Source organism: Pararge aegeria, chromosome 4 (assembly GCF_905163445.1).
Source record: "Pararge aegeria chromosome 4, ilParAegt1.1, whole genome shotgun sequence".
Lineage (NCBI taxonomy): Eukaryota > Metazoa > Arthropoda > Insecta > Lepidoptera > Nymphalidae > Pararge > Pararge aegeria.
Genome location: NC_053183.1, coordinates 12,764,420 through 12,777,463, shown reverse-complemented (window position 1 = coordinate 12,777,463; position 13,044 = coordinate 12,764,420). Strand labels below are relative to the sequence as shown.

Genomic DNA, 13,044 nt, shown 5'->3' with positions numbered 1-13,044 from the left:
CATTATTATTAGCCTATTAACACTGTTACTGTTGCATGTGTGTAATGTTGTATGCAAACAGGTATATATATATATGTGTAGGGTTGCGTGTTTTTTTTAGTTGTGATTGATAAAAAAGAACGTCTTGCTTCTCGAGTATAAGTTTATAATTACTATGGATGGCTTGCATTCATTTATTTAACATAATCTAGATGATCACAGGTTAAAAAAAAATTAAACATCTCTGCAGCAGAAATATTGAGTATTGTTGATGAACTTACCTCATTGGTGCATTTGACGATAAGAGCATGCGTGAATTTGTCCAATAGTGTAGTCCCGGACTGGTTAGGCGCCGGACTGGCAATTGGAGTTTCATTCTCAGTTTGTCCATTTGAACCACACATAATTGCAGCTTCTACTGCAGGCCAGTCAGCTGAGAAATAAAAAAAATAAGGGCTTGAATAAGGGCTGTGTAACACCTATTACGAAAAATAAAAATTAGATTGGTTGAAGTTGAACTTTTGTTTTATCAGGCCATTAACAAAGGATAACCTTTGTCAGAAATTGAATTATGTATGTTCATGGTTGTAGTGAAAAATAACTCATAGTTTGTAGATAATGTACCAAGCCTGAGTAAAATGTTGTAGTAACTTGTGCATAACCTGTGAACGCGACTGGTTAAAATTTTTCAGCGCTCGCAAATGTAGAACGCCCTATATACACCATACACCATACACCATTAGCATAGCAAATACCATTTATTTTAAATGTGTATGAGTGAGGCATCAGTTTGTACATTTTAAACTTTATCAAAATGACAATAACAAGATTTAACTACTTTTTTGCCCAAAATGGTCAATGCTGCAACTTCAAATGCTTATTCGAAAACTTACCTAATAAATGCAGGAGAGCACGTCGAGCAAAACGCGGTGGCTCCAAATCATGATCGGGCACATCGACCTCTGCGTCAGATCCTGGCTGTTTACGAGCTCCTCGGCCACGGCTACTGCTTGCGCGGAATTGTCTCTGTTCCACAGCCTGCCTCCCCACAGTTTGAACCAGGAACAGGAGGATGGATTCACCCCTAAACAATATCAGTTAATTTATTTTACAGACAGAGTGAACATATTTTCACTACAATTTAGTAGAAAATTTGATTTGTAATGTTATAAAAATCAGCTTGTAGTTATCTTTTGCATATATTAGTTTTCACACGTCCACAGTAAAACTTTCGTCGATACGCAAGTTTACCGTCAAAGTGAGTCACTTTTACAGACAGAAAGTTCAAATAAAAATTAACTGTTAGATACCTTGAGTTAAAGTGAGTAGCAAGCTGAGTGTCTCTTGCAAGACGCCCAAGTAGGTCACAACGTGCAGACCAGTTGCCTCCAACTAATGCTTTGCAGCGGCATTTCTCCCAGCAATCACAATATGCCGTTGGTGAAGTGCGTTTTAACTTGCAATCGTGTCCTTTATGGCACACCTATAGAAAAAGAAATTCAGATGCTATACAAATTCTATATCATAAATGCATAGCAATTTTTTTTTAAATTAAAAGAATCTAAATTATACCTTTGCACATTCCGTGCAGCAACACAGTGACCCAGTAAGACCACAAGTCTTGCACTCGAATATGTCCTGTAAATAAAGTTTTTATTAACAATTTTGTCAACAAACAAATAATCTAGTCACTCTGAAATAACAGCAAAATGATCTTTTTAGGGTTCCATACAAAATTTTCTTATCACAAGTCAGAAAATCAAGTCTTATTTCATGACCTGCATATTTTATTTTGAAATTTTGAATAGTTATAAATATTGCTGGCAGCTTTTATAAGATATGTCTAAAACAAAATATAATGCCCCCATCCTTGCATCTACGAAGTTTGCAAAGAATTAAATCTATACAAAATATAGTTGCTACAAGTTGAGTTTAGAGAGATATTTTGGCAGTTTGTAGAAATCAGCAATAACAATCCAACCTTAGACATGCGGTTCCAGACCACGGGGCTATGAATATATAATGCGGAATAATTATCTGAATAGAATAACTATTTATTTTCCCTTTTAAGGTTGGAGAACTTTGTACAGGGAACAAAGTTCTCCAACCTTAAAAGGGAAAATAAGTAAAGCTAACATTATTCGATTTTCTCAAAGTCGTGTTACGTGAGGAACGTGTATCGAAATTGTGTTGGTTTGCTTGTCTTTACTTAACGCCCTAACCAAACATTCAATCGGCTTGATTTTTGAATTAGTTAAAAATACCGTAATAAACGCAGACATTTCAAGAACTTGGGCAACAGCTTGTTAAGAATATTTTTCATAATTACCTGATTAATATGATCTTGTCCGGTCCATGTGAAGCTGCAAGTGTCATTGCAACATAAAACCAGCAAGGGCGAGTGATCGTGGTGAGCGTTGGGGGGAAAGATGGCTGCAGAACGTTGAGCTTCATCCGCTTCTGGACACGCCCGAATCGAGTCTAGTATAACGAGCGCCGCACGATACGCGCGTTCCGCCACCGCGGCCATTAGAGGTGTCTGGCCCATGCCATCCCTGTAGAGTTAAAAAAAATACTCAAACTAGGGAAGGACAGAAAGCCTGAAGTTAGGAAATTATCGTCGATCACGCGCATTTGTTTATTAGGCACTAGGCACTAAATTATATCTTATGGGCCTCTTTTTAGTCGCTGAAGTTTAACATAAAACTGCAAACTATTCTGACGTTATAGCACGTTTATTTATAAGACCATATAAGTGGTAGTTTAATTAAAAATATGGATAAGTAGTAGTAGTAGTAGTTGAGTATCTAAACAAGATTAATTTAAATATAGTTCAACGGGTACATATACCACCATAATATTTTTGGATTTGTCGATATTTCGACCCAGTTGTCAGGTCCAACGACGGGACCCCTCGTTGGACCTGACATTAAACTGGGTCGAAATATCGACAAATTGTGTGTGGTTATCAACATTTCTTAAATATATTTACCACGAAAATATAAGTTTAAAATGTTTAAGATTTATTTAAATGGGGTATTTCACTTACTTGGCGGTAAGTAGCTGCATGAGGTACGGTTGCAGAGCTGTACTTTCACACAAAGCGCGTAGAGCAGACAAAGCGTTGCCTCGCCGCTCGGCCGGGTCAGCACTCACTGCACTACCTCCATTGGTGCCACTGCTGGTTATTTTTCTAAGATAAACAACGAAATAGTCATGTTCTCACAATAATCTTCATTTTACCCACGACGCGACGGTGCGGACACTGTATATTCGTTTAGGGTAAAAAGTTATGTGTTTGTATGTCTATTACGAGGTACACAACTTGGCAGAATTTGATACAGTTTTTTTTGCTAGATAGTTCGTACAACAATACTTGGCCGGGCTAAAGTTGGCTCTCCGTGACGTTCACGTATGTTCCATACACAAATTGCACCTTTATTATTGAATTCCTAAAAACTGTATCTTTGCCGCCACTTGACACTTATTTCAGTCTGGTTAATTTAGATCGCGCCGAAGCATATGGTGGATTACCTTAAAAAATATCTAAACAAGTGGACACTTCTTGTGTATTGCAAAAATGTGGCTTATGGCCGTGTCCATTTTTCAGCACAGCGCGGGTATGATATTAAAATACTATATATTAAATAACATTTTTAATAAAGAAAAATCCTAACGTAACATTACGAGCAGCGAGAATTTTTAGTGGATCGACTGGACTAGGGGCGCTCAAGACGGTTCAAGAATCCTGCGTTAAATACTCCTACTTAACACTTAAAATCATGGCAACTGTAAATAAATGATTCGTTTCAAAAAGAAACCAATATAATATTAGTTTTTAGTATCCTAATTCTCCCGTACGTAGAGTGGTCACCAAAGTTATGTTAAAGGGCTGGATCGATTTGGAATTTTATTTGTATATTTCAATGGGATCCTGAATGGTTTGAAAACACAATTGGTGGCGTTGCTGTAGGTATGTAAGCAAATTTGATTAAAATATTATATTAAATGTGGGACTGTTTATCTGGGAAGGAAGAAGTCTGTCCGCTAGTTTGCTATTTACTTTGTTATTATGTCATACCCGTTATTAGTGAGTCCCATTAAGCTGTCCTCGTCTCCAGAAGCTTCGAAAGTCTCCGGTGGCCAGGTTAGTGCAGGCATCGCTTCTTCCGCGCTGGCACCGCCGCCACTGGTACCGCCGCTTGGTGCATTGGGCATAGATGCATTCTCGACGGCTTAAGAACAAACGGAATCCTTGTACTATAAATCATAGTATGCTTTGAAACATTATCACGTAGAAAAACATTGTTATGCAAATTTCGTCTCACAAACTAAACAAAGTTGAAAAAAACAAATATTGAAAAAAAAAAAAAACAAAATTTTTTACTTAGAAATCCTACCTGCACTTACTTTATAAATTTTGGTAGCTTTACGTCTATCTGTTTGGCATAACTCTACCACCAGTTCAGATGGCAGATTCTACCGAGAAAAACCAGTTAAGAAACTGAGTAATTACTCTTTTGCAAACATCAACATTTTTGCAATCAATAATCTATCATATTATCTCTAAAAGAGAATTCGGGTTCAGCACTAAATCCTTAACTTTATTTCCCTATAAACATGGACCTATTGGTATTTATTTTTTCCTTTACGTCAAGTGGTCAGCGGAGCAGCTTAATCAATTGGATTCCGGTCATTAAACTGAAAGCTGATAAAAAACGTAGCCAAAGTGTCGGTAGTCGTCCTAAGCCCGCCAGCTTGTGCCTAAGCAGAGAGGACACCTATCTATACCCAGCAGTAGGTAATTCATAAAAAAAGCTGATGTAATTATGATGATATTAAATAAATACTTGTACGTAAATACTTGTAAATAATTGTTGTTAGCAGTTAACTTACCAATATCAGGTTCCTTGTTGGACGTTGGCGCGCACATATGCACGCAAGCATGCAATATATTCCTATTGCCGTCGCAACGCTCTTGTAAAATCGCTAAAATTTGTTGTTCTGTAAAAATAAATTTTATAGGTGAGTGTCTAAATTAGACAAAATAATCATTAATATCAATCACATGATATAAGGATGACTTTCCCCATCCAAGGATATACAATGTGTAAATGAAAACTGAAATAATACTTCACAGGGTTTAGAAGTACATTATGTATTGTCTTTCGTTACTGTCATTTGTCAGTTACACATTGTATAAGGAAAGTAAACAAACGGACCCCTTACTATGTATTTGTATAAAAAAATAGCGCTTATAAAAATAGAGCTTCAATGCAGATTCTACAATAGCTTTCTACCTTGTAATAAAATATAATACATATTAGATTAGATTCGATTGACTTACTGTTAGTATCCGATTCCAGCTGATGTAAAAGTTGCCGGACGCCATCCAGGTCGCAACGTAGAACGCGCGGCATCATTAGCTGAGGTTCGGGGACCAAAATGATTAGTGCCACCTGTTAATAAAAAAAAAAATAGTAATATAAGTTTTTTCACAGAGGGATTAAAACCTACTCCGATAAAATGTTATTAAGAAAGATCGTAACTTACACCACCTGAGACGCGCTTTATACATAGGATTGACATTAATAGGTTATTAAGCATCGGATATGTCTCGACGAATATTCTGGGAGAAAAAACCGCCCCGCCCGCCTCCACAAATTATTGCGGCTTGTTCCAGTTCCGTCGAACCACTATAACGAATAATAGAAGTGTCCAAAATCCAGATTGCTGTTTAAACTGGTTTACCACGGCCTTACGGTTCTGGGTGCAAATTAAGATAGGTTTATAAAGGTGAACAAAAAGCTGACTAATGAAAATGCCCAAAATCTAGGCTGTACTCCAACCTAGAAACCGAGCGGAGCGGTTTGCGCAATCAAATGACCTGCCTCCTTACTAGCGGTTACTTCGAACGGTATTATTTTATTATTGTTCAAATTTTGCTTCAGTTTTATTTTTAAGACATCAGGGGCTGTCAAATAAACCGATGTTAGCAAGTCCCCATGCTGGAAAAGAAATTTCGATAACTGATAGACAGAGATAAATTCTTTATTGCACACAATTAAAGGATAAAGATAATATAAATTGAAACATAAATATAACTGAATTGATGAGAGGTTCAAATGTGGCCTCAATTTTTCTTACGAGCCTCTAAGGGCACATTAAGCTGCCAATTCCGTACATTCTTACTAAATCACAAGTACTTCACTAAATAGACTCACATTTGGGCAACACGTTGATCAACGAGATGGCTTTCCACAAGAGATGAGACCCTGTGACCTGGTTGATGGTGTTTTCTTACCTGGGACTTCAAGGCAGGATGATGCGGATGGTGCTGATGGTGAGGTTGCAATGGCAGCGCGTGGGCAGACAGCGCTCTCGCGGGCGGAAGGTTCAGAGGTGGTGGTTCACGTACTGCACCCACGCAGTCGCGGGCCACTGGGTATATAGCACCGTTGCCGTCTAGCATCATCACGACCGGCTCACTTCCCTGTTGGCGTTTATCCATATTTAACACGTTTGAATTTGTATTATTAACGAATAATTGTAAGTAAGAGTGAGAGTAAGACATGTACATGAAGGGATCCGTTCCAAGCTGCAAATTTCGTCTCACAAACTAAACAAAATTGATAAAAACAAATATTGAAAGAAAAAAAAAACAAAAATTTCACTTAGAAATCCTACCCACACCTACTTTATAAATTTTGGTAACTTTCCGTCTATCTGTTTGGTATAACTCTACCACCAGTTCGGATGGCAGATTCTACTGAGAAAAACCGATCCAGTTAAGAAACTACTCTTTTGCAAACATCAACATTTCTGCAATCAATAATCTATCATATTATCACTAAAAAAGAATAAGGTTCAGCACTAAATCCTTAACATTATTTCCCTAAAAACTTGGACCTATATATATATATACATATATTTTTATTCATTTTTCCTCCATGTCAAGTGGTCAGCGGAGCAGCTTAATCAATTGGATTCCGTTCATTAACACTGAAAGCTGATAAAAATCGTAACCAAAGTCGACCGGCTCACTTCCCTGTAGGCATTTATCCATATTTAACAAGTTTGATATTGTACAATTATTACAAGGACGAATAATTGTAAATAAGAGTTAGAATAAGACATGTATATAAAGGGATCCGTTCCAAGGTGCAATGTGAAACCCTACATAGTATTACCATTATTAGGATAAAGGTAAAAGAACCAGAAAATATAGACGCATAAAATCAAATGCAAAAAAGAGTTACAATTTTAGAGAATCAGAGCTCTGATTTAATAATTTAATTTTTGTGAACCCTACCTATATACATTGTCCTCCAATCTTGGGCCAGTACAGTAGCACATGAGAAGGTTGAACATACCATTAAAATACTATATTAATATAATGTCTTTTATAATGCTTCATGTCATCTTTCATTCATTTGTTACACAGTTATCCATAAAATATGTAGTTCTATCTAGTTAGTGTAAGAAGACCCGCCGTACAAACGAGATGTAGAATAAATATATAAATAAAACCCACATTCAAAATTCGTGCAGACCTGGTTAAATAATTAGAAAATATGAATAAACTCACCTCAGCCGCAGTCGTAAGCTGTATAGCCTGTCCATTAGAATAGCCCAATAAAGCGCTATTGTCCGTTGGGAAAGTGCTGTCGGTGAGGGCGCGTGTGGTCCCAACCGCATATACTGCGTACGCCAATGCGCCGCCTGGACGACGCACCACGGCGTGTACGCCGCGATTATCCACCTTCAAAGAAAATGTTAGAATTAGAAGCTGTTGTAAAACAAAAATAAACTTTGTGAACACTAATAATCACTAATGTACTAACCGCAATTGTTATAACAGTTAAGTCCGGTGGCAAGGAAATCTTCCTAGGGGTCCTCTGCAAGCAATCTGGTCCACGAGGACCAGCCGATCCTCCGGCACCCCACTTCACTGCCACCAAATCATCCTTCCGAACTAATCTACAATCTTGTAGTAAAGCCGTCCAGTCCTCGGGAGTAGACGGTACGATCTCTTTGCCGTCCTTTCCAACTGACGGGAATCGTACTGCTGCGTAAGCCCCATCAACTTTTAACACCCTACCCAGTGGTACACTTTTAACATCTTCAAGGAAAACAACTTCTTTCAGTGGCCACTCCTCTTCGTCGCGTTTCGAGCCATCATTTGAAGATCCTTCTTCGCCGCGTACAGTTACTCGTTTAGCTCGTTCTACAATTTTACCATTATATATTAAAACCATTATATAATAAGTCACGTAATAAAATAATTGACAACCTACAATGAATTCACAAATAATTTTGCACGTTTTTTACTACCCCCAAGTTAGGCCTTGAATGCCTTCTCACCTGATGGTAAATGATAATGCAGTCCAAGTTGCTAGCGGGCTGAACTGTTAGAGTAAAACAGTAAACGATTTCCACACAGTATCGTTCTGGATAATGCTAAATTTCTCAATATTCTTGTCAATAGAATGCTACCTAACCACTACCTAAGCCCACTACCAGACCAGAGGAAATTCATAATTTATGAATTGCAAAATTGCCCTAGTAAGTATTTACATGATAGATGAATATAGACTATAAAAAGTATACAAACACATCAATACCACATTATATTATTACAGCAAAATGCTAAAGAATTGAGGTTTTAGAATTGTTTCCGCAACAGAGAGGGAATTCCTATTATTTTAGTATCTTTAATATTAATTATTGTCTCCACAAAAAAGCTAAAAAGACAATCTTACTGTGTGATGTGCTGGTATCACTGCATGTCGAGGAAGCCGGGCTGGGAGGCGGCGGCATGTCTAAGCGGTCAGCCATGTCTTTATTACTGTCTTTTCCTGCATCCTTACTATTGCTGCTGTTTGATGAAGAAGCTTTCACTGATGACACGGTTAGCGGAGACTGATTCTGTAACAATTTATTTTATTTAGTCACAAGCAACAAACAGATTTTAAGTATCGTTTAATATTTATCAATGCGGGACTCTAGTAATAACCCAAATAATAGTTTTCGTTAATGTGCTATTCAAAATTTTTATGTTTGTCACACTAGGCAGTTAGCCAGGTTGGCAAATTTAGCATACTATTGCGCGAGTGTCGTTGCTGGCTAATACCGGCTTGTGTTTACCCTTATATAGATTGTACTGCAATTTAATTGCTTCTCATTGTGGGAGGAGACCTGTGCCCTGTGGGCCGGTAATGGGTTAATATGATGATTATTATGACTATAATTATAAATTGTAGCTTAACAAGGATGGTTTGTCCTACGGTCTGGACATGGGTCTTTCGGAGGGAGTTCAAAATACCACAGTCGTGTTGGGTTTAGTGGTGGAACACTGAAATTTCAAAGCAATTAATTCAGAAGCAAAATTTACTCTTTAGCTATCATAACAATACACATAGCCATTACCTGTAGATCTCTCTTGTCCTTGTCAGAAATAGAGCGGTCGGGCTGCGGTGGCGGCAGAAGTTTAAAACGGCAAGTGTCTGACAGATTCCATGCAGCGTTCTGCAGTATGCCCACCTTTGGCACTCCGGTTGACATGTTGAACCCTGGAGAATAGAAGAGTTTGCTTAACTAACTTTACGACACCGTTATGAGGTATCGATACACAACAAACGAAGTGACGTACAACCTGCAGTTCGTTCGTCTGCCTGCGCTTACTGGGAGGCGGGCGTCGCATACTTTAAAGCACGCACAGTATTTCGGAGGTTTCCGATGCCTATAGCTATTATTTCGATTTTCCGTTGTTTCAATATTGAAAAAAAGTTTTCAAAACACAACATACTACAAACTATTTCAGCGAACAAACTACACACATTATTGAAGTAAAACTTCTTGAGGGGCGCTTACGTCAGACGTCTGTGTAGTTTCCGCTATTTAAAAATGATAATTTGGATTGGTCGTAAGTATATGTCATATACTCCACGCTTCTTGACTTATACACCAACTAGTGGCAAAAATCAATTAGGATTATTTATTTCCAGTATTTTCAAACAGATCAATTGTGAATAGCGAAGTGAATAAAAATTCAACAGTTTTAATAAAATTATCTTAAATTTCAGTTTTTTTTAAATCTCTAAATATACCTATTTTTTAATTACTTTTGTAATAAATAAATTATTAATAAATTTTCTGACGATTGAGATATTCTATAATATTCAATGATAAGGTTATATGGACATGTGGTGATCTAACCTTCAATTTTCTACTTTCAATTATTCTTTTTAACAAATTGAAATATTTATAAAATCTGAAAGTGATATTAATGACTTTTTAATAAAATAGTGAATATGAAATGAAATGGCGGAGTCCTAGGAACATTTTACCCTTTCATCAATAAATAATAATAATAGTTTTACTTCAATCGCGCTTAAACGCACACACTTTTATGAATAATACAAGTAGTCAACTTTAAATGTAGCATACCAATAGCTCCTGGCTGGTACATGGGTGCGTTTTTCATAGTAACACTCTGCCCAGCTTGCAAATCCTGAGGGGTGTTAGAGGAATGTCCACGCTGCTGCTTGCGAGAACGAGCTCTATGTTTCTCCCAAAGCCGAGCCCTTTGTCCGAGCGGTAATACACCCCTTATCAAAGAAAATACAATATTAAAACACCAAAAATACTTATGGTACTTTTTTGTATATACAAGGTTATTGAGAAACACGGGTTTAGAGACCACCATACCATCTAGAGATTTTTTTTAAATAAAAAGTGTATGGATGTCTAAAAATGATCGTTTAAATTTAATGGTCACAACTGTTTTTTGACGAGAACTTTTTTAGAGTAAATAAAACTACAACAATTATTGAATTTGGAAAAGTAATAACACAAATTTAAGAATACTGTAATAATCGAAATGAAAGAAAATCAAGATGATATAATTCATTCAATTTTAGACTGCTTACTAATTATTGCTATATCTGCATAGTAACTGACCACATTTTTATACCTAGCTGCATTATTATAGTCCAACCAACAGTTTAAGTTTATCCTATTTACATAGACGGTATAAAATATATATAATATTAAATAAAAATTTACATGAGCTACATATAATAAATAAATAAAATAATAAATAAATATACTATAGTCGTAAAAATGTAATAGGCCCGTTTTGACATTTGTGCAAGACCATAGAATGTAACTTGGAACGAAACTGAAAGAAACAATAAAATAAAAATTAATTACATACGGTGTTTTAAAAAATACATACCTACATACTACCATACATAGTTTTATAAAATAATATGAAAGAATATATCGCGAGTATTCTTTTTGCGCTTACTTTATAGTAGCAGTAGCATGCAATTTATAATTGTTGCGAAACGTTCCGAAAACAGTTACGTTCTCAGTCTTTTTTTTTTTATACTAGAGCTGTAACCATTTTTTTACTGAATATCGAAAATAAATTTTGGTGTAGTAATCTTTACTGCAAAGAATGAGCTTGGTTCTCAAAATGGGTTCTAATTAAAGAGTGTGAGTTGATGTATCTGACCAAACGGCACATGACTGAAGCGTCCCCGCGCGCACTGCGCAGTTTTTCGTTCCTCATCTTGTAAACTTGACTGTGCGCTCGTTTAAGTTTGATATATATTGTTTACTATTACGTTATTTTGGACATTAATTTAAACATAGTGATTTGACTCGATTTTTGTGTTCGTTGTTATATAGTACTAACTCTGTTTCAACATGTTGAAAAGTGGATGTATAATCAATAGCCAGTCACGAGTATTGGTTGTGAAGTTAAAGGAATACTTTGAACGAACGAACACTTTACAATACATAATAATATCAATCAAGTACTGATACAAACTTGAATTGATTTATCGTGAGTATAGAGTCCCGAGTCTTATGGTTCGTAACTAGTTACGTCGCGATGACAAATGTCAAAACGGGCCTATTACTTTTTTACGACTATACGACAATACATCGCCATCTAGTACCAAAGTAAGCTTGTGTTATGGGTACTATATACTGTACGAATATTTTTTATGAATAATATACATAAATACTTATAATATATAGATAAACACCCAGACACTGAAAAACATTCATGTTCATCACACACATATTGTCCAGTTGTGGGAATCGAACCCACGGCCCTTGGACTCAGAAAGCAGGATCGCTGCCCACTGCGCCAATCGGCCGTCAAATAATGAGCTGACAATATCAACTCTTTTCCTGTACGGACCTTGGGCATTGTCTATTTAACATCTACATATTGAGCCCACTCTTACAAACATGTTAAATCTGCTGCAAATTGCTGAAGTGTAATACAGCAGACTAGTTGAAGCTGCAACATGAGGTATAGGAACTATGTCGAAAATACCACAAAATACTAAATTTTATAGTTAATACAATATATTTTAAAAAAAAACTTTTTGTTTATAGAATTGGTAATAATAGCAACAACGGTTGTGATTATCTAAAAATATAACTTACCACCAGTAAAGAGAGCCAGAATCCAGTTTCGCGACGGTGTAAAGTGAGCAAACATGCAGAGATATCGCCTTCTCAGAACCAAACTCAGTAAATGCCTGCAGAGGATGCTCCAAACGTACAGCTCCAGGGGCATGGGCTAAAAATTATATCCATCATGATCATCTGATCAGCATCCACAGTCTTTTAATGTCCAAGAGCATTAAACCCACCACGCTGCTCAAAAGGGGGTTGTTGGTGGGCTTTACCGGTTATTAAAATATGATCAGCTTAGGTTCCCTTTCGGGGGGCAGGAGTTTGATCCCCGGCTCGCACTTCTTTTTTTTTAGCTATTCAAATGTCACTTTTTATAAAGGTGAAGGAAAACATCGCGAAGGAAACCCGCATGCCTAAGAGTTCTCAATAAAGTTTTCCCAGGCAAGTTAAGTCTATCAAATCCGCACTTGGCTAGTATGTGGTTGGTTCCATCCATGTTCGTAACTGAACTTTCGTAACCAGTAACGAACGTGGAATTTTTTTCTTCCTTTGATTACCACATGCAATTAGCATAATTCTGAATTTAGCAGATCTCCACTGCAATTATTCGTTAAAAATTTATAA

General features: G+C 36.7%; 1 protein-coding gene across 7 annotated transcripts in view; it reads right to left on the bottom strand.

The window, feature by feature from the left end:
- Positions 1-13,044, bottom strand: part of LOC120637891 (E3 ubiquitin-protein ligase UBR5) — a 45,205-nt gene that overhangs the window by 22,959 nt on the left and 9,202 nt on the right. For 6 of the 7 annotated variants that reach the window (XM_039909941.1, XM_039909947.1, XM_039909942.1 and 3 more), the window contains exons 8-23: positions 12,448-12,583; positions 10,429-10,589; positions 9,409-9,551; positions 8,742-8,907; positions 7,824-8,206; positions 7,568-7,741; positions 6,284-6,472; positions 5,327-5,438; positions 4,876-4,983; positions 4,061-4,214; positions 3,029-3,172; positions 2,309-2,534; positions 1,552-1,617; positions 1,290-1,462; positions 873-1,063; positions 261-412 (exon numbers count right to left, since the gene is read on the bottom strand). In XM_039909941.1, the coding sequence (XP_039765875.1) occupies positions 261-412; positions 873-1,063; positions 1,290-1,462; positions 1,552-1,617; positions 2,309-2,534; positions 3,029-3,172; positions 4,061-4,214; positions 4,876-4,983; positions 5,327-5,438; positions 6,284-6,472; positions 7,568-7,741; positions 7,824-8,206; positions 8,742-8,907; positions 9,409-9,551; positions 10,429-10,589; positions 12,448-12,583 (2,678 nt within the window). The remainder of the gene's footprint in view (positions 1-260; positions 413-872; positions 1,064-1,289; positions 1,463-1,551; positions 1,618-2,308; positions 2,535-3,028; positions 3,173-4,060; positions 4,215-4,875; positions 4,984-5,326; positions 5,439-6,283; positions 6,473-7,567; positions 7,742-7,823; positions 8,207-8,741; positions 8,908-9,408; positions 9,552-10,428; positions 10,590-12,447; positions 12,584-13,044) is intronic. The other variant, XM_039909943.1, reaches the window with a different exon arrangement.